The sequence below is a fragment of the Physella acuta genome, unplaced genomic scaffold, assembly GCF_028476545.2.
Source record: "Physella acuta isolate Inbredline_101_S28 unplaced genomic scaffold, ASM2847654v3 ptg001480l, whole genome shotgun sequence".
Classification (NCBI taxonomy): domain Eukaryota; kingdom Metazoa; phylum Mollusca; class Gastropoda; family Physidae; genus Physella; species Physella acuta.
Window position 1 is genome coordinate 620405 of NW_026732995.1, and position 21643 is coordinate 642047.

The following is a 21643-nucleotide window of genomic DNA, read 5'->3' on the forward strand; positions in this document are numbered from 1 at the left end:
ACATCCACAGTTTGTTATAGATCACCACACCCACACTTTGTAATATATCACTATTTATATATACAAATATAAATAATAATTCTGATATTCTTTCCAGTTTCCTGCTAACCAATAACCCAAAGTTGATTTTAAGATGGACAATGAATACTGGTGTCTTTCAATCCCCCAATACAAGGCACATAGAGCACATAGAGAGTAGTAGCAACAAGGTAAAAAAAAAATGTTAAACTTTTAATTAATAGTACTTGTAGATATGTATGAATAAATTATTCTCATTCACATAATTACCAAGAATAACATTAAGATATTTATGATTTTATAAGATTTTAATTTGAACAACAAATTTAAATTTACTAAAACACTGTTTTTATCTGCCTATAGTGATACTGTGTGAGGGCACCACCAACCTACTGTGTGAGGGCACCACCAGCCTACTGTGTGAGGGCACCACCAACCTACTGTGTGAGGGCACCACCAACCTACTGTGAGGGCACCACCAACCTACTTTATGAGGGCACCACCAACCTACTGTGTGAGGGCACCACCAACCTACTGTGTGAGGGCACCACCAACCTACTGTGTGAGGGCACCACCAACCTACTGTGTGAGGGCACCAACAACCTACTGTGTGAGGGCACCACCAACCTACTGTGTGAGGGCACCACCAACCTACTGTGTGCGGGAGACCACCAAACTATATTGCAAGGGCACCACCAACTTACTGTGTGAGGGCACCACCAACCTACTGTGTGAGGGCACCACCAGCCTACTGTGTGAGGGCACCACCAACCTACTGTGTGTGAGGGCACCACCAACCTACTGTGAGGGCACCACCAACCTACTTTATGAGGGCACCACCAACCTACTGTGTGAGGGCACCACCAACTTACTGTGTGAGGGCACCACCAACCTACTGTGTGAGGGCACCACCAGCCTACTGTGTGAGGGCACCACCAACCTACTGTGTGTGAGGGCACCACCAACCTACTGTGAGGGCACCACCAACCTACTTTATGAGGGCACCACCAACCTACTGTGTGAGGGCACCACCAACCTACTGTGTGAGGGCACCACCAACCTACTGTGTGAGGGCACCACCAACCTACTGTGTGAGGGAGACCACCAAACTATATTGCAAGGGCACCACCAACTTACTGTGTGAGGGCACCACCAACCTACTGTGTGAGGGCACCACCAACCTACTGTGTGAGGGCATCACCAACCTACTGTGTGAGGGCACCACCAACCTACTGTGTGAGGGCACCACCAACCTACTTTATGAGGGCACCACCAACCTACTGTGTGAGGGCACCACCAACCTACTGTGTGAGGGCACCACCAACCTACTCTACTGTGTGAGGGCACCACCAACCTACTGTGTGAGGGCGACCACCAACCTATATTGCAAAGGGCACCACCAACCTATTTTGCGAGGGCACCACCAACCTATTTTGCGAGGGCACCACCAACCTACTGTGTGAGGGCGACCACCAACCTATATTGCAAAGGGCACCACCAACCTATTTTGCGAGGGCACCACCAACCTATATTGCAAGGGCAACATCAACCTATATTGCAAGGGCAACATCAACCTATATTGCAAGGGCATCACCAACCTATATTGCAAGGGCACCACCAATCTATATTGCAAGGGCACCACTGACCTACTGTGTGATGTCACTTCCAACCTACATTGTGAGGGCACCACCAACCTACCTGTGTGAGGTCACCACACACCTACTCTGTGAGGGCACCGCCAACTTACTGTGTAAGGGCACCAACAACTGACTGTGTTAGGGCATCACCAACATACTGTGTGAGGGCACCACCAACCTACTTTGTGAGGGCACCACCAATCTATATTGCAAGGGCACTACCAACTTAGATCAAATTTGAGGTCAATGACAATCAGTTAATAAATAGCAACCCTGTCGTGTGTTATTAATTAAGCAACATCTACAGTATTGACATCAATTGACATTTACTTTCATGACATTAGCCAAATTTACATTCACGACATTAGCAAAATTTACTTTCATGACATTAGCTAAATTTACTTTCACCACATTAGCAAAATTTAATTTCATGACATTAGCTAAATTTACTTTCACGACATTTGCTAAATTTACTTTCACGACATTTGCTAAATTTACTTTCACGACATTTGCTAAATTTACTTTCACGACATTTGCTAAATTTACTTTCACGACATTAGCTAAAGGGGAGGGGGAAAGTGGCCGGGCGGGGCTGGGCGGGGGGGGGGGGGGGGGGGGGAAGGGTCTGGGCTGGCGTTGGGGGGGGGGGGAAGGGGAGGGACTGGGCTGGGCTGGGCTGGGCTGGGGGGAAAGGGGAGGGACGGGGCTGGGCTGGGCTGGGAGGGGAGAAAAGGGGAGGGGCTGGGCTGAGCTGGGAGGGGGGAAAAGGGGAGGGGCTGGGCTGAGCTGGGAGGGGGGAAAAGGGGAGGGGCTGGGCTGGGCTGGGAGGGGGGAAAAGGGGAGGGGCTGGGCTGGGCTGGGCTGGGAGGGGGGAAAAGGGGAGGGGCTGGGCTGGGCTGGGAGGGGGGAAAAGGGGAGGGGCTGGGCTGAGCTGGGAGGGGGGAAAAGGGGAGGGGCTGGGCTGGGCTGGGAGGGGGGAAAAGGGGAGGGGCTGGGCTGGGCTGGGAGGGGGGGGAGGGGCTGGGCTGGGCTGGGATGGGAGGGGGGAAAAGGGGAGGGGCTGGGCTGGGCTGGGAGGGGGGAAAAGGGGAGGGGCTGGGCTGGGCTGGGAGGGGGGAAAAGGGGAGGGGCTGGGCTGGGCTGGGCTGGGAGGGGGGAAAAGGGGAGGGGCTGGGCTGGGTTGGGCTGGGAGGGGGGAAAAGGGGAGGGGGGAAAAGGGGAGGGGCTGGGCTGGGCTGGGAGGGGGGAAAAGGGGAGGGGGGAAAAGGGGAGGGGCTGGGCTGGGCTGGGCTGGGAGGGGGGAAAAGGGGAGGGGCTGGGCTGGGCTGGGCTGGGAGGGGGGAAAAGGGGAGGGGTTGGGCTGGGCTGGGAGGGGGGAAAAGGGGAGGGGCTGGGCTGGGAGGGGGGAAAAGGGGCTGGGCTGGGAGGGGGGAAAAGGGGAGGGGTTGGGCTGGGAGGGGGGAAAAGGGGAGGGGTTGGGCTGGGAGGGGGGAAAAGGGGAGGGGTTGGGCTGGGAGGGGGGAAAAGGGGAGGGGTTGGGCTGGGCTGGGAGGGGGGAAAAGGGGAGGGGTTGGGCTGGGCTGGGAGGGGGGAAAAGGGGAGGGGTTGGGCTGGGCTGGGAGGGGGGAAAAGGGGAGGGGTTGGGCTGGGCTGGGAGGGGGGAAAAGGGGAGGGGTTGGGCTGGGCTGGGAGGGGGGGAAAAGGGGAGGGGTTGGGCTGGGCTGGGAGGGGGGAAAAGGGGAGGGGTTGGGCTGGGCTGGGAGGGGGGAAAAGGGGAGGGGTTGGGCTGGGCTGGGAGGGGGGAAAGGGAGGGGCTGGGCTGGGCTGGGCTGGGAGGGGGGGGGGGGGGAAGGGGAGGGGCTGGGCATTGTTTTTCAATGAGAAAATGTCACTACTGGCCCAAAGATTCTTCCCATGCAATTTTCAGGCTTTTGGATCAATAATCTATAATTATAATATCGGTTTCTCCTTCTTTATACCACAGGTATAATCTTTGTTGGATCTATATTGTTTATTTGTGTCTGTGTAGTAAGACATTACTTGATCAGATGATTGCAACGCCTCACTGTTCTATATCTCTGACTCTCCTGATTAGGGTGTCTAAAATTATTTGATGTGAATCTCTTTTCAGCTCATCTGTGATATAATTAAAAACTTATTTTGAAAATGGGCTTTAAAGCGGATTTTTTAAAAGTTGCGCCTTTTTCTGGCAAATAACTTTCTTAGTTTGCAATGTTCTCTTCCTGCAAGTTTTCTTTTTGTGTCACTGTTCATAAATATACATGCACACAATCAAACAAAGATCAAAGATCTGCTTTTAAAAACGATTGAATATTCAAACAAAATGGATTTTTATTCATATTTTAGCAGTGACTCCTAAAGGTCAAAAGTAAATAAAGAGAATTACTGGTGATAATCTGTTATATTACTGACATTGCACAATATTTATTAGCTACATAACACCATTATTTTACACAAAGCCTTATACTAAATAACGTATGATATAGGCCTATATATAACCAACAAAATCGTACAAGCTGATTTTTTAAAAACTGAATTGAAGATACACATTTTTTTTAAAGTAAAAAAAAATAGCTGCTTTTGCTTAATTTGTACTGGTCTTTAAATAAGTAAATGTAATATCAATTTGTTGAAGCAGAACTGTATGTACATTAAAAATAGAGTGGGAGAAAAACATAAACCATTTCTTTACAGTGGAACAAATATTGTAATCACTCGTCACCTTGCTGCCACACCATCACTTGCAACATATAACATAGACTATTTATTTGCAACATATAACATACACTTTTTTTTGCAACATACAGAGCACCATAATTTACTAAAATAATGAATCTTAATTTTTTTTAGTAAGTAATTGTTGTTACATTTTAAGGTTTGTATTTTATTATAGCATTTGTAAATCTTTTTAACCTACTTTAAGTAGAAGTCTTACAGTAATTAGCTTTATTCCCCTTATTAATTAGCTTTAATTAGCTAAGTAATTAGCTTTCAGATGTTGATAAAAATAACAATTAACTTACTGGTATTGATTTGCTCTAAACATATTGAATAATTACATGAATAGAATATTCATGCAATTTTTGTTGTGAATTAGTTGATTTGTTAAAAATAATGAATATCATTCTATTTCTATTAGGAATTTCAAACACACACACACACACATTTGTAAAACCAACTGTTCAAACACATTCAATGAATTAAAATATAAAACATTAAAAAGATTAGAATATTACATAATATTTTCAGATTAGCTGATGACATAATTGCTCAGTGAGAATGTAAAGGATAAGTGAACAAAATTTACACCAAATAATGGATGCCATTCTAGGTATCGTATTCATTCTGATATATCCGTTTTGTACTAGAATTACAGACATACAACATTTACACTTCTTAAATAGTTTTAAAGTTTTAAAAACTTCTAGGCTTACACTACATTAAATTAATCTTCAATAAGAATGATACTTTTTTTTTTATAAAACTGCTTCATGTTTGAAAGATTATAATTACTTAAGAAAGCTAAAAAAGTCTCAAAGCATTTTTTATTCGGATAAATTCTACATGATTTTAAAAAAATGTGTGATTAAAATGTGCTGATGTATTGAAACCAAATGCAATCAACACAAGAAATAGTAAAACATTAGCTTTTTTTTTTTACACACAGTCAATAAATGATTATGTCTGCACATTTTAGTTTCCTCTAGAGAAGTGTTAAAAAAATAAACATTTTGTTTACAGATACTTGTCATGTTTCTGTACATTAAGGAAAAAAATATTGAAAACTAAATTAAGCTACATGTAGATTTTTTTGGAAAGCATTAAAACATGCTTAAGAATAATGAATGTGGTGGTGTTCATTGAGAAGTATGAATGAAGGTGGTGTTGATGAATGAAAAGTTGAAGTATGATGTAAATAAATGAAAAGTTGAAGTATGAATGAAGGTGGTGTTGATGAATGAAAAGTTGAAGTATGATGTAAATAAATGAAAAGTTGAAGTATGAATGAAGGTGCTGTTGATGAATGAAGAAAACATAATGAACTAAGCAGTCTGTGACCCACCACATTAATCTAAGCTTTACACAGCAAACAAATATGTTGGTTTAATATACTTATAACAACAAGCAAATACTATAGATATTCAAGATTAGCACAGGGCAGCACCAATATATCAGTACCATGTCAGTGACTAGAGTTCATTGAACTTTTTCCAGTTGTAAAATTGTGAAATCACTTTATCAAATGTTGAGTATTTTTTAAATGATATGATAAAAAGAGTATTGATTATTTTCAAACTTTGATGAAAAAACTCAGTATTTATACATTGTTTGTTACTAATAATTATTAATTGAATTATTTTTATTGGTCACATTTAAATTGGTCAAGATCTGTTGGTCAATGTGAAATTATAATTTTAAAATTTTATATTTGCAAAACTTATTTTTCTTAGCAATGTTTTCAATAAAAAACAAAATATTTTAAACATCAATTGTAAGCGCTTCTACCTTGGCACATAATTACAAAGCATCAAATAAAAATGGAGGCAACAGTACACTCTAGGCTAGTGAGTGGCTGTTGGTGTTGGTCAGTTTCTGGTGGCTGTGTGTCAGCTCGTGACTGTGGGGGTTGGTCCGTTTGGTCAGGGTTGAATGACTGCCTGCGCTGCTGGAGGACCTGGACACAACAGTGTGCATGACGCTGCGGTATTCTTTCTGCGTCTGTTCAAGACATTTAAAGTTTTTAGAACAACCAATCAAACACAGTTATTAAAAGCTAATATCAGTGTTAATTAAATAGTACATCATGAAGGCATATTTTACTGAAAGGTAAGAACTTAAACTCTGTTTGAAGTATATGGTGACTTCACTCTCTTAGCAGAAATAATTAGAACATTTTGTGGTTTATCTCCCTTATATTAGTATTTTATTTCAGCAGGATTGAAAAAAAAAAGCTACCAGTTTGTAGAGATATTAAGAAATTCTGCTTGAAATGGTTTGAAATTACTAACCTTTTTGTTGAGCAAACAATGGAAAACAAAGATGAAAAGTCCCTGGAGGCTGTTCATGATTGTGAAGATGTAAGCCAACGCAACGCTGTCTTCATTAATCACAAAGTAGCCAAAAGTCCAAGTCAATCCCAGAAGTACTTCTAAAGCAAGAGCACCTTGAATCCATGACCTAAACAAGAAAATATTGGAATTAAAATGGGATTGAGCACCTTGAATCCATGACCTAAACCAGAAAATATTGGAATTAAAATGGGATTGTGCACTTTGAATCCATGACCTAAACCAGAAAATATTGGAATTAAAATAGGATTGAGCACCTTGAATCCATGACCTAAACCAGAAAATATTTGAATTAAAATGGGATTGAAATAAAAACAAATGGTTTGTGAGATAGGCCTATATGACTGCATGTTGAACTAGAGTTTGATGTGTAAAGTCTGGAGAAACTGACCTCAATCCGCTGCCAGTGGATTTATCCTTGGAGCTGAAAACATACTCCGAGTGCCGGCAAACTGTGCTCAAAGCGTAGGCAAGAATCAGGGCGTTGACCTTTAGAAATATTTATTTAAGTATTATTATTATATTATCATATTTAGTTATCATTGATTGAATTATGAATAATCATTCAAGAAACCATTCAAAATAAAAACTTTGTTTTCTGATTAGATTTTACTTAAAACATTCTGGAGAAATACATTTGCCGTGAGAACCTTATAAAAAAATTCAGAAGTTTTTGATCCATGACTTTCAATGATTTCAAGAACACTCAATGGACTCTTAGGCTAGCGTTCTTATCTAAATTTGGAATGATGAATGTCTTTGAGCTTACTCGTGTGTGAGTGCATGATATCAAAGTGATAACATCATTTTCTAAGGGAGGTAACACTGTTATGCTCAATATTTGAATAAGGGGAATAAAGTTTTAAAAAGATTGATCTATATAGAAGACTCACCAAGAGAATGATAGCCACAGGTCCAGCGAATGCCCAGATAAAATATCTTTCTGTAGTCAGCCAGCAGCTGAAAAAATTTGGGTGTAAAAATTGTTGAGTTTAAAAATTGAGAGAGATTAATGAGGTTAATGAGAACTAATTTTTAAATGGAGGATTTCGGGATTTTCTTTCTGCTTAAAGTGAATAATAAATACAGCTAATCTGACTTGGTGAAAAGTTTATATTTTGATAATTTTCCAAAATATGTTATATGGTTTTAAGTATTAGGATTCAATGACACCAACTAATTAAAGTAAAATTAGCTGATGATGCCAAGTAATTAAAGTAAAATTAGCTGATGACACCAAGTAATTAAAGTAAAATTAGCTGATGACACCAAGTCATTAAAGTAAAATTAGCTGTTGACACCAAGTAATTAAAGTAAAATTAGCTGATGACACCAGGTAATTAAAGTAAAATTAGCTGATGACACCAAGTAATTAAAGTAAAATTAGCTGATGACACCAAGTAATTAAACTAAAATTAGCTGTTGACACCAAGTAATTAAAGTAAAATTAGCTGATGACACCAAGTAATTAAACTAAAATTAGCTGTTGACACCAAGTAATTAAAGTAAAATTAGCTGATGACACCAAGTAATTAAAGTAAAATTAGCTGATGACACCAAGTAATTAAACTAAAATTAGCTGATGACACCAAGTAATTAAACTAAAATTAGCTGTTGACACCAAGTAATTAAAGTAAAATTAGCTGATGACACCAAGTAATTAAAGTAAAATTAGCTGATGACACCAAGTAATTAAAGTAAAATTAGCTGATGACACCAAGTAATGTTGAGCTAGGTCTACTCACTATTGACTGGTTCCATACCCACTGTAGTAAAACAAACAAGATGTGCCAACAATGATCAGTGGAGCTCCTACAAAAGTAAAGTCAAAAGAAATTAATACAGAACCATAAGTCATATGTTGATATGTAAAGCAGTTTATTGAAAAAAAATTACTTATTAATATGCCTTTATTATAATTATTTTTTTAAATCCTTGAAGATTCCAAGCATTATAATTTTTTACACTACAGCTTTTGTGGAACCATTAACAATTATTTTGTATTTTTGTGTAAATAAATTTGATTATAGAAACTTTTGTACAAAGCTGGAAACATTTTCATAAGTAATTATTAGTTCACTCAATGAAAGGTGAGACATTACATATATGTTTTTTTTTTACTCCATTGTTGAAAAGTCTGGCTATCACATAAGTGATGACTTGTTGTGTTGGTGGACTAAAACCTGCAGGAAGATCTTACCATAACCAGCCAGATTGTAGTAAGGTAGTCAGGACGGACTAAAGTCTACAGGAAGATCTTACCATAACCAGCCAGATTGTAGTAAGGTAGTCAGGACGGACTAAAGTCTACAGGAAGATCTTACCATAACCAGCCAGATAGTAGTAAGGTAGTCAGGACGGACTAAAGTCTACAGGAAGATCTTACCATAACCAGCCAGATAGTAGTAAGGTAGTCTTACCATAACCAGCCAGATAGTAGTAAGGTAGTCTGGACTTGGAGGCGTCAAAGACCTGCACCAGCATGAAGATGATGTGCAGCCCTTCCATCAACATCCAGGTGAAGGCAGCCAGGAAAAAGTAATGGAGAAAGCCAGCAATCACGGAGCATAGGATCTGGTTGATTTACAGGAAGTCAGGAATTTAAAGGTTATACGTTTGGATTATTTTTTGGGGATGGTTGGATAATTTAGTTTGGATGATTTTTTTTATTATTGGAAAAAATAAGTAATGTGAAAATATGTGTTTTGTTACATTTGCTTTGTTACATTTGTTTTGTTGCATTTGTTTTGTTGCATTTGTTTTGTTACATTTGTTTGTATTTTAATTCATTATGAGTCAGTAACTTACGGAATTTGTTGTCTCAGAAATGCCAAGAACAAATACGATCTCAGCTACAAACAGACAAACAACCAGGTTCTTGTGGATTGAGTTTCTTTCACCTTGCAGGGATCTGTGAAAGTTTGAATAAAAACAAAATGTCAGAAATTTTAATTAAGGACCTACCATCAATTAAAGTAAACATGAATGCATGTATATGTGTTAAATATAGTGGTAGTTTGTTACACAAAATATCCCTTACGTGCTACACAACATAAAAATCTGGCAAGTTCATAAGAAAGAAAGATAAATATCGAAAACAATTTTAAAAAACACAAACAGAAGGTTGTGAGATCTTGTACAATATATACCAAAAATATGGTTTTGTTTTAGTAATCACATATTCCATTTAACAGCATGTAATAATTTCATAGATTAATCCTCTCATGTTATATATGTTTTAATTCTAGACCCCCGCCCCCCTCCACCCTCCACACTCAACCATCATTCATACAAAACATTTGGAATTTTAAAAAAATGAAAACGGAATAATATAATCACTAGCACAACCTAGGTGTAAAGTTATGCATCCAACCATTCTAAATAGCAGTACTGTTACAAACGATGAAATAAATAGAAACCAGTGTTAACAACATCCTCTAGTCTATAAAGTACCCCCCCCCCCCTCACCCTTTTACCTCCCAAAATAGCATGAGCCACAACCCTAACCTGCTTGTTTTATATAACGCGTGGATTATCCCCCGTCTAAAATAGTTTTATTAAAACGATTAGCATATGGTTTACAATTCAATGTTATCTGTAGAAAAAAATACAGTTGTGAGAGGGATATTAGGCCTAATACTATTTTAAAGTAATCAGTTGAATACACTATGTCTACAACGCCACCTTGGCTAACTGCAGACGACTTTTTACATAAAAAAGCTAACGAAAAAAAAAACGTTATTAAAAGTCGACTATATGAGTTCATTAAATGCTGTTAAGACGCCGCCATTTTGAAGATAGGCTCAGCATGTGCTCATCATTAATCTCGCAGCAGATGGAGATAAACTTGTAGGGTCAAGGTCACAAGCTACGCCTCTAAGTTACGTAATGGAAGCAGTTACGTAAACACACAGATCTCCATGGCAATAAAATATGAGTTCCGGGATAGCTGAGCGTGTCTGTGGCTGTGAGCTTTTGGGATGCGAGAATCTCGCGAGAATCGATAAAAATAATGGTCCATATATTAGTAGACCTGCAGTAAACATCTTAGCGTAACCGACTTTAGTTAAGCGTAGTAAAAAAAAAAACATTTGGCTAAATAGTATAACAGGATCCTTAAATAAGCAGAATGGTGAAAAGTTGAAAAAAATACAAAAACTTATCTGAGGTATATCTGTTTTTAAAAAGATAAATAAACCTGCGCACCCAACACACGTTAACATCCATTCCCCCCCCCCACTCCTCACCGCACAAACACCACACCACCCCCACCACACCCCCACCATACCACCTCCACCAAACCGTCACTTGACAAGTTAGAGGTAACTCTCCTCCTTTAGGGGGGGGGGGGTTAAGTAATGGGGGTGAGTTAAGTGGAGCAGCATTTAATCCAGTACAGCTAGTTAAAAGAATCGCGTATACTAATAAGTAACGTTCTACACATCGCTCGCACACACACAAAAATAAAGTTTATTTCTGTAAGAGTTGTGTTGTGTTAGAAATTCTAGCCAGTACAGTACACCCAGGAAGAATGTTGTTTTTGGATTAGCTTAAAAAATTTCTGAAACTTGTTTTACAAAAAAAATATCAAGATGTTGGTTCCTGTTTTGTTTGTTTGATACAGATTTACTTAAAAACTAGAGAAAATTTACTTTGCTCTACGTTAAAACTTATCAAAGAAAACTTAACTTTAAATCTTATCAGAGAAAACTTTATTTTCCTTAAAAACTTATCAGAGGAAACTTTACTTAGCCGTACTTTAAAACTTATCAGAGAAAACTTTACTAAGCCGCACTTTAAAACTTATCAGAGAAAACTTTATTTTACGTTAAAACTTATCAGAGGAAACTTTATTTTACTTTAAAACTTATCAGATAAAACTTTACTTAGCCGTACTTCAAAACTTATCAGAGGAAACTTTACTTTACTTTAAAACTTATCAGAGACTACTTGACTTAACCTTAAACTTATCAGACCAATGTTTTGTGCGAACATTTTCTCTCTTAACAAAACTTATCAGACCAATGTTTTGTGCGAACATTTTCTCTCTTAACAAAAATTATCAGAGAAATGTTTTGTGCGAACATTTTCTCTCTTAACAAAAATTATCAGAGAAATGTTTTGTGCGAATAGTTTCTCTCTTAACAAAACTTATCAGAGCAATGTTTAGTGCGAATATTTTCTCTCTTAAAAAACTTATCAGAGCAATGTTTTGTGCGAATAGTTTCTCTCTTAACAAAATGTTAATCACACGAGACACAAGCAGCCCATCCCTCCTGGCAAGTGATGTATTTTAGGTTCGCGCGCATGTCATTGTGGCAATCTGGTTATTATCTGGCCAAGAATGGCACGTATTGCCCTATCTGCCACCCGATGCCTTTATCAAAGCGGTTAATTCTAACTAGGCGGGCATAGGTTCAGATTGATACAGGAAGATTTAGAGCGTGCGCCAGGTAAAACAAAAGATCTACGACGTGCCGCACCTAACGAGGAATCCAGCCAATCAGTGAACTCATCCCACTTTAGGAACCGATCTACGCATGCGTGGTCGATCTAAACAAAATATCAGGTGATGTTTTTTCCACCTCAAAATAAATCTACTTCAACGAGTTATCCGTATTTAAGCTCCCCCCTCCCCCCCCCCCACGTCACTTGTCTCAGCTATATTTACCAAAACAAAATAAGGCTTACACTTACCAGCACAAGATATCAACCTTTACACTTATTTCATCCCAAACAAATCTACCAACACAAACTATCAACCTTTACACTTTTTTTTACCCTAAACAAATTTACCAACATAAAATATCAACCTTTACACTTATTTTATCCCAAACAAATCTACCATCACAAAATATCAACCTTTACACATTTTCCCATGCCAATCTCCACACAATCTCCACACAATTTACCCTAAATGACGAGATAAAACCCGCTCACCACAAACCTTGGAGGTTCTGACCCCAAAAAGATTTGCTAACTCCGCATTCTCCAACATTTACTGGAAAATATTTTGCAAAGAGCTTTCAACATGTCTGTCACATCCCAGTAGGGGAGATTATCACTTGGGTCGGGTGTACCAGTAAATAAAGTCAGTTTCTCCTTCGCCGAGCAGTTGACGCCCAGTTATGCCGCTCTACTTGTAGGTTGTTGCCCCTGTACATCGATGTTGACTTATGGAGGATATGGAAGTGTTATCAGGCCCTTAAACGTGATGCCAACCAAATTTAGATACTCGCCTTTTATCCCCCCCCCCCCCTGTTTTCTCACCTATACGGTACACAAAGACGGGCCATTAACATAAACATTTTTTGGTCCTCGTAAATTCTTCCAGAGAGAAAACGCATTTACCTTCACGTCCGAAACGAAAAGTAGTTTTTTTTTTTACTACTGCTGCGACTGTTATTACTCGAATTTCAAATAAACCAACCCACAAAACTGTTTAGCAGAACCTCACCTACATTTAGAGTGGAAATCTCCTGATTCTGAAACTTAATTTAACCTGTACATTTATTTTGGTTTTAGTCTAGGCTAGGCTATTTTTAAGTTTATTGACTTAAGAAATTTTAAATTAAAATTAATTTCAAAAGATAACACGATTCGATAAATCTAAAATATTTTTTTTCAATGATGAGTATTCTGTAAGACATAACTCAGCAATTATCAGAAGAAGAAAAAAAAAGAAAAACAACGAATTGTTAAAACACCTTATAATAAGCGCAATAGTAAATTACAATCAAGTAACAGTTTAGTTTGGGATTATTGAGAAGAGATTTGTGGAGTGGCTGGGATATAAAGAAAATATGGCGATATATGTGTATATACTGTATGTGGAATATCTAGGAAATGTAGAAGAGATGACAACATTTACTATGCATATATGTGGGATATCTAGGATACTGTAAAATCATGATAAAATATGTGTATAAGTTAATTTCCAGGATATGTAAAAGTAATGAAAACGCATGTGTTTATGTCTAATATCTGGGATATGTAGAGGAGACGACAACATATGTGTATATGAGGGATATCTGGGATACTGTAAAGAGATGATAATATATGTGTATATGTTTCTTCTTTGTTCTTAATTTTAGTGTTGGAAGGGATCCCCTCCAACACAATTAAGTATACGTGTCGATTGGTTATGCGCCATTGAGGCCATTGACCCCGTGTATTGTTTATTATCCAGGATATGTAGAAGCAATGTAAACGCATGTGTTTATTTCTAATATCTCGGATATGTAGAAGAGACGACAACATATGTGTATATGAGGGATATCTGGTATACTAAAAAGATATGAAAATATATGTGTATATGTCTCCATTAAATTTAGAAACGATGCCAACATATGTGTATGTGTGTAATACCTGGGCTATGCAGGATGCCAGATAAAGCCAGATTGCCAACAGACATCACATGTTCCAGTATGGTGTGTATGTGAAGCATTGAGTGGACACGTATGTAAATTCTTTAGTCTGATGTGTATGTGAAGCATTGAGTGGACACGTATGTAAATTCTTTAGTCCGGTGTGTATGTGAAGCATTGAGTGGACACGTATGTAAATTCTTTAGTCTGGTGTGTATGTGAAGCATTGAGTGGACACGTATGTAAATTCTTTAGTCTGATGTGTATGTGAAGCATTGAGTGGACACGTATGTAAATTCTTTAGTCTGATGTGTATGTGAAGCATTGAGTGGACACGTATGTAAATTCTTTAGTCCGGTGTTTATGTGAAGCATTGAGTGGACACGTATGTAAATTCTTTAGTCTGATGTGTATGTGAAGCATTGAGTGGACACGTATGTAAATTCTTTAGTCTGGTGTGTATGTGAAGCATTGAGTGGACACGTATGTAAATTCTTTAGTCTGGGGTTTATGTGAAGCATTGAGTGGACACGTATGTAAATTCTTTAGTCTGGGGTTTATGTGAAGCATTGAGTGGACACGTATGTAAATTCTTTAGTCTGGGGTTTATGTGAAGCATTGAGTGGACACGTATGTAAATTCTTTAGTCTGGTGTGTATGTGAAGCATTGAGTGGACACGTTTGTAAATTCTTTAGTCTGGTGTGTATGTGAAGCATTGAGTGGACACGTATGTAAATTCTTTAGTCTGGTGTGTATGTGAAGCATTGAGTGGACACGTATGTAAATTCTTTAGTCTGGTGTGTATGTGAAGCATTGAGTGGACACGTATGTAAATTCTTTAGTCTGGTGTGTATGTGAAGCATTGAGTGGACACGTTTGTAAATTCTTTAGTCTGGTGTGTATGTGAAGCATTGAGTGGACACGTATGTAAATTCTTTAGTCTGGTGTGTATGTGAAGCATTGAGTGGACACGTATGTAAATTCTTTAGTCTGGTGTGTATGTGAAGCATTGAGTGGACACGTATGTAAATTCTTTAGTCTGGTGTGTATGTGAAGCATTGAGTGGACACGTATGTAAATTATTTAGTCTGGTGTGTATGTGAAGCATTGAGTGGACACGTATGTAAATTCTTTAGTCTGGTGTGTATGTGAAGCATTGAGTGGACACGTATGTAAATTCTTTAGTCTGGTGTGTATGTGAAGCATTGAGTGGACACGTATGTAAATTCTTTAGTCTGGTGTGTATGTGAAGCATTGAGTGGACACGTATGTAAATTCTTTAGTCTGGTGTGTATGTGAAGCATTGAGTGGACACGTATGTAAATTCTTTAGTCTGGTGTGTATGTGAAGCATTGAGTGGACACGTATGTAAATTCTTTAGTCTGGTGTGTATGTGAAGCATTGAGTGGACACGTATGTAAATTCTTTAGTCTGGTGTGTATGTGAAGCATTGAGTGGACACGTATGTACATTTTCCACTCCCAGATAACCCCGGGGGCTCACAGAATTGGAAGAAAGCATAATCTCAGGCTTTTATTGTTGACATAAACGCTAGCAGTTAAAAATATGTGTGCTCTAAACGTGTACACAAGTGATGAAACTCGTGACGTTGATCCACCAGCAAGGGCCCGCTACCCGCTAATATCTTTACGATCAAGGGGAGATGGGGTTATCTCGGCCTTTGAGCTCGGGGTCGCCGGGGGTTTTCTTTCAAGGAAACTCTTATCTACCCAGCTGGCCTTAAGCAATTTTGTTTTTGCATTGGTGGTGATTCTTTCAAAAGTTGTAATGAACTTAGCTGCCTTACGTTGATTCTTTCAAAAGTTGTAATGAACTTAGCTGCCCCTTGGTGATTCTTTCAAAAGTTGTAATGAACTTAGCTGCCTTAGCGGTGATTCTTTCAAAAGTTGTAATGAGCTTAGCTGCCTTAGCGGTGATTCTTTCAAAAGTTGTAATGAACTTAGCTGCCTTAGCGGTGATTCTTTCAAAAGTTGTAATGAACTTAGCTGCCCCTTGGTGATTCTTTCAAAAGTTGTAATGAACTTAGCTGCCTTAGCGGTGATTCTTTCAAAAGTTGTAATGAACTTAGCTGCCTTAGCGGTGATTCTTTCAAAAGTTGTAATGAACTTAGCTGCCTTAGGGTGATTCTTTCAAAAGTTGTAATGAACTTAACTGCCTTAGCGGTGATTCTTTCAAAAGTTGTAATGAACTTAGCTGCCTTAGGGTGATTCTTTCAAAAGTTGTAATGAACTTAACTGCCTTAACGATGATACTTTTAAAAGTTTAAATGTACGTAGCTGGTTTTTATAGTACTTTTAACGCATTTTCTACATTTAGAAATGAAACTATAATTCTCAATTAATTGCTGGCAATTATTTTTAAGTTAATTATATTTAACTTATTAGCAAAATACGATGTTGATTTAAAGAAATGGCATGCGTATTTAATTAAACAAAATAAAAACAAGTAATGTTTATAAAGCAATAACTACTGCCATAATGTTGGTGTCAAGCATTGGATGAGCAACTTGAGGAAAGTTTTCATGACGGTCGTCACGTGATCACGGCATGCTGGTCTGAGATAGTACACGAGATTATCAGGTTCACCGGCCCAGCCCGTCCCACAGATGTGGCGTGCGTGCCACAGGGGTGTACTCTTGGGGGAGGTCATGTGTAGGGGGGGGGTACTTTTGGGGGAGGTCATGTGTAGGGGGGTACTTTTGGGGGAGGTCATGTGTAGGGGGGGTACTGTTGAGGGAGGTCATGTGTAGGGGGGAGGGTATTGTACTGTTGGGGGAGGTTATGTGTAGGGGGGGAGGAGGGTACTGTACTCTTGGGGGAGGTCATGTGTAGGGGGGGTATTGTACTTTTGGTTGAGGTCATGTGTAGGGGGGGAGGAGGGTACTGTACTCTTGGGGGAGGTCATGTGTAGGGGGGGTATTGTACTTTTGGTTGAGGTCATGTGTAGGTGGGGGAGGAGGGTACTGTACTCTTGGGGGAGGTCATGGGGGGGGAGGGTATTGTACTCTTGGGGGAGGTCATGTGTAGGGGGGAGGAGGGTACTGTACTGTTGACGGAGGTCATGTGTATTGGGAGAGGAGTGTACTGTACTCTTGGGGGAGTTCATGTGGAGGGGTAGAGGAGGGTACTGTACTGTTGACGGAGGTCATGTGTATTGGGAGAGGAGGGTACTGTACTGTTGGGGGAGGTCATGTGGCGGGGGAGAGGAGGGTACTGTACTTTTGTAGAGGGCAACAGCATATTGTTACTATAAACGTTGTTTCAGTCCTCCCCGTTGATTGTAGTTCCGACATTTAAATAAATACAACACAAGCACAGGCAAAAACATATTCCCCCCCCCCCCCCACACACACAAAAACGACTTTCTTCAGACTGAGACACAAAAACTCACGACCGCCAAGGTCAAAGCTGGTCTATGAAGAACAGGAGGAACAGACATACCAGTGGCCGCCAAACGCTGTATCGGTGGAGTGAGATGGGGGGGGGGGGGCGTTTAGGGGGACCCAAAATTCGAAAAATGTAAAAATATTTTTAAATTTTTCAAATTACCGATTTAAAAAAATTACATCTTTGCTCTGATGATTTAATCTAAAATACTATGTCGTTGTTATGGTTACATTTCTGTACAGTCACTACTTGTAGCATACAAAACAGTGTGGTAAAAAGCGTCAAACCAATTTACTGGAGCTGACATGACGAGGTTTATTTAATGTGGCTGTTTACACACGCGCATCGTTGTCATGTCAGGCACTACTTTCCTACACCACCACGACCACACGTGACATCTAGGTGTTAGTTTCAAATGTTTGAAATCACAGTGTAAGAAACACGGGGATAAACGTAACAATTTAGTTGTTTTTTTTCTAAAATCTGCAAAGCTCTGTGATTCAAATACGCAAAATAAATATATATTTATGTGTGTGTGTTTATCTATTCATTTAAAGTAAATTAAGGGTAAATTTGAAAACTGTTTCTGTGATATAGAATATATATGTATACGTGTGCGTTTATTTAATTAACGTAAATTAAGGGAAAATTTGAAAAGATTTTTTTGTGATAATGAATATATATGTATGTGTGTGATTATTTATTTCAAGTAAATTAAGGATAAATTTGAAAAGAGTTTCTGCGATATAGAAAGAAATGCCACCTACGTGATAGGGGTGAGTTGAAATAAAGAACGATTAAGATAGCCGTGAAGCGAGCGGTGGGAAAGATTCCCCTGCGTCCCCTGCCCATAGATAGCACGTAAATATGGAGACATTCATCTTATCGTAAATGGCTGACAATCTCAACAGAGCGTCGAGAACATGCGAACAATGAGGGCGATCTCACCTTGGACATTTTTTTTACGTTAAGTTGGACATTTTTCTCAGTTTAAGTTGGACATTTTACTCTTGTTAGGTTGGGCAGTTTTCTCACGTTAATTTGGACATTTTTTTACGTTAAGTTGGACATTTTGTTTACGTTAAGTTGGGCATTTTTCTCATGTTAATTTGGACAATTTTCTCACGTTAAGTTGTACATTTTACTCATGTTAAGTTGGAAATTTTTTTACGTTAAGTTGGACATTTTTCTAAGCTTAAAGTGGACCTTTTTCTCAGCTTAAGTTGGACATTTTTTTACGTTAAGTTGGACATTTTATTCTTGTTAAGTTGGACATTTTACTCTTGTTAGGTTGGACATTTTTCTCACGTTAATTTGGAAATTTTACCCACGTTAATTTGGACATGTTACTGTCTTTTACACTAAGGTGAAAAAGCCTGAATCGACTTGCATGACACGAAGTTTTATTTACTTAAGAAAATCACGGATTTGATGCCCAGTCTAGCTTGTAAACACACGCTAAACAAATCGGTTGTTTGGAGCCAAGTAGATTTACTTTATTTGTTTGCTTTTATATCCCACATAAGCTAATGTAAATAAATCAGCTAAAATAGAAATTAGAAAATGGTGAGCAAATCTAAAACTGTTTTGTAGACCATTGTATTTTAAAATTATTTTTTTAAAATGGAAAATATTTATTGCAATGGTTTTGAACATCTATAGTGATTATATTTTATCGATGGTATGACAAATTGTGGCGATAAATCTTTGCGTAATTTGTAAAGGTGCTTTACGCTCCTAAAAATTTGGCAAAGTTTGTATGGACGAGAGCATAACTACTTATAAGATTGCTTCGGTGTGTTAACGTTTTATATTTTTCCCGTTTGATTGTAAAAAAAAAAACATCTTCACCCTCACGTGGCTTCCATATTTGTCTTAATTTTCTTCGCACTTCTTTTCATTAAAGAGTTCTGAAAATCTTATCTGATATGAAAGGGTAACACTTTCGGCCTACTCTTTGAACGTTTTATCTGGCAACATTTAGCCAGCACGCGTGCCATCACAAGCAATGATTTACTACACCTCATGACTGCTTCACTGAACACACAGAAAAAAAATGTCTGAAATGTTTAGGCTTCCTTCGCTCATCCCTGACGGTTAATTCTAAGATTCCAAACTTTTAATTCCCCACCTGAAAATAACCTGCCATTGTCAAGTTTGTTTATTTTAGACCCAACAAATTCGAGCCATCTTGTTTTTGTATTTCTCAAGCTGTGCTTAAATTAGCTACATTTATTTTATCTAACAACCGAAAAGCGGTGGGCTATTTTTTCCCCAGGTACGCTGGAAGAGTGAATAGATTTGTAAACATAAATTGTGAGAAACAATGAAGCCACAATTTGTTTAAATGTAGACTCTAGTACACATAAATTGTGAGAAACAATGAAGCCACAATTTGTTTAAATGTAGACTCTAGTACACATAAATTGTGAGAAACAATGAAGCCACAATTTGTATGAATGTATATTCTAGTACACATAAATTGTGAGAAACAATGAAGCCACAATTTGTATGAATGTATATTCTAGTACACATAAATTGTGAGAAACAATGAAGCCACAATTTGTTTGAATGTATATTCTAGTACACATAAATTGTGAGAAACAATGAAGCCACAATTTGTATGAATGTAGATTCTAGTACACATAAATTGTGAGAAACAATGAAGCCACAATTTGTATGAATGTATATTCTAGTACACATAAATTGTGAGAAACAATGAAGCCACAATTTGTATGAATGTAGATTCTAGTACACATAAATTGTGAGAAACAATGAAGCCACAATTTGTATGAATGTATATTCTAGTACACATAAATTGTGAGAAACAATGAAGCCACAATTTGTATGAATGTAGTTTGAATTGAGAGGAAACAAATGAGTGTACTGGAAATGCTGCACATGGGGAGGGAGGGGGGAGGGAAGTTGAAGACGACTCGTCATAGTTCTTACTGGATAATGGTAAACAGATGATTGTAAATAGCAGGGGAACCATCTTAAAAAAACCAACACTGTAACTTTAAGCTAGTAGGTTTACATCAAAGCCCACATTAGCTAGCAGGTTTAACATCCCAACCCACGTTAGACAGCAGGCTTAACATAAAGATCCACGTTTAGCTTACAGGTTTAACATCCCAACCCACGTTCAGGTAGCAGGTTCAACCTCAAGATTCACACACATCAAGCTACAGAAGACGAGCGAACTAAGAACGAATAGTTCAAATAAAACGTTATGATATGTAAAAAAAAACAACTGACGTGCTGAAATATTTTTTTTATCAATTTCTTCCTCTGTGAGATTTTAAAAAAAAAATACTTCAAGTGTTTTCAACTGTTTTTTTTTTATGTTTATCAGCGCGTGTCCATGTTCTAGAATATCGGTAATTCTTAGATTTTAGTGTTGTTTTATTTCTGCTCGGCGCTAGCAGCCTGCGCCATTAAAGTGTTGTATTCCCCATTCAGCTCTGGACATTTTTCTCTGGCATAAAGAATGTCCTCTTCAGACTTAAAGAAACATTTCTACACTGATAAGAATGCAATTATAATTTTTTTTCAGTTGTATTTATAAAACTTCTGGCAATTTTAAAGTTAAAAAAGGAACCGTCTTAAATAGCATGAAGGGGTGTAATCAGAGTTCATAAAACCAGAATGCGGAATATGTTGTTTTTGTTTTTGTCATAAGATTATTATTTTATTTTTTTGCCGGGTTTTAGACTGAGGTATTTAAAAGCCATGAAAACAAATAGAAATATCCAGGAACCATAACTCTTCATGTCCCACCCCCCCCCCCTCCCCCCAAACCTCTATGGGAAATGCTGAATGTCGGACGCTGGACTTATCAGAGAGTAAATCACCCCACAATGGGAAACCAGATAAATCCAATGCTAGCACAGCTCACGGGGGACAACTCTCGACTCTCTTTAAAGTGAAAGTAGAATTATCTTCTCCGGTTATTTCCGTAATAAATTTAGATTAAATTGACAGCATTTCTATTTATAAAATTGTAATGGAACCTAAATAAAAGCTTTACAAGCATTAAACATAAAATTATACGTCTGCCAGGTTTAATGGTCGCAAAAAACACGGTTCGGTTTTATAATAAGGGTTAGGTTGTTTAGATGGA

General features: G+C 38.5%; 1 protein-coding gene across 1 annotated transcript in view; it reads right to left on the reverse strand.

Annotated features, from left to right (window-relative positions):
* Positions 1–3987: 3987 nt before the first annotated feature.
* Positions 3988–21643, reverse strand: part of LOC131928251 (adhesion G protein-coupled receptor L4) — a 60719-nt gene continuing 43063 nt past the window's right edge. The window contains exons 15-21 of the mRNA XM_059284218.1: positions 9554–9656; positions 9166–9319; positions 8491–8557; positions 7639–7705; positions 7137–7234; positions 6686–6854; positions 3988–6395 (exon numbers count right to left, since the gene is read on the reverse strand). Coding sequence (XP_059140201.1) covers positions 6234–6395; positions 6686–6854; positions 7137–7234; positions 7639–7705; positions 8491–8557; positions 9166–9319; positions 9554–9656 — 820 coding nt within the window. The 3' untranslated portion in view covers positions 3988–6233. The remainder of the gene's footprint in view (positions 6396–6685; positions 6855–7136; positions 7235–7638; positions 7706–8490; positions 8558–9165; positions 9320–9553; positions 9657–21643) is intronic.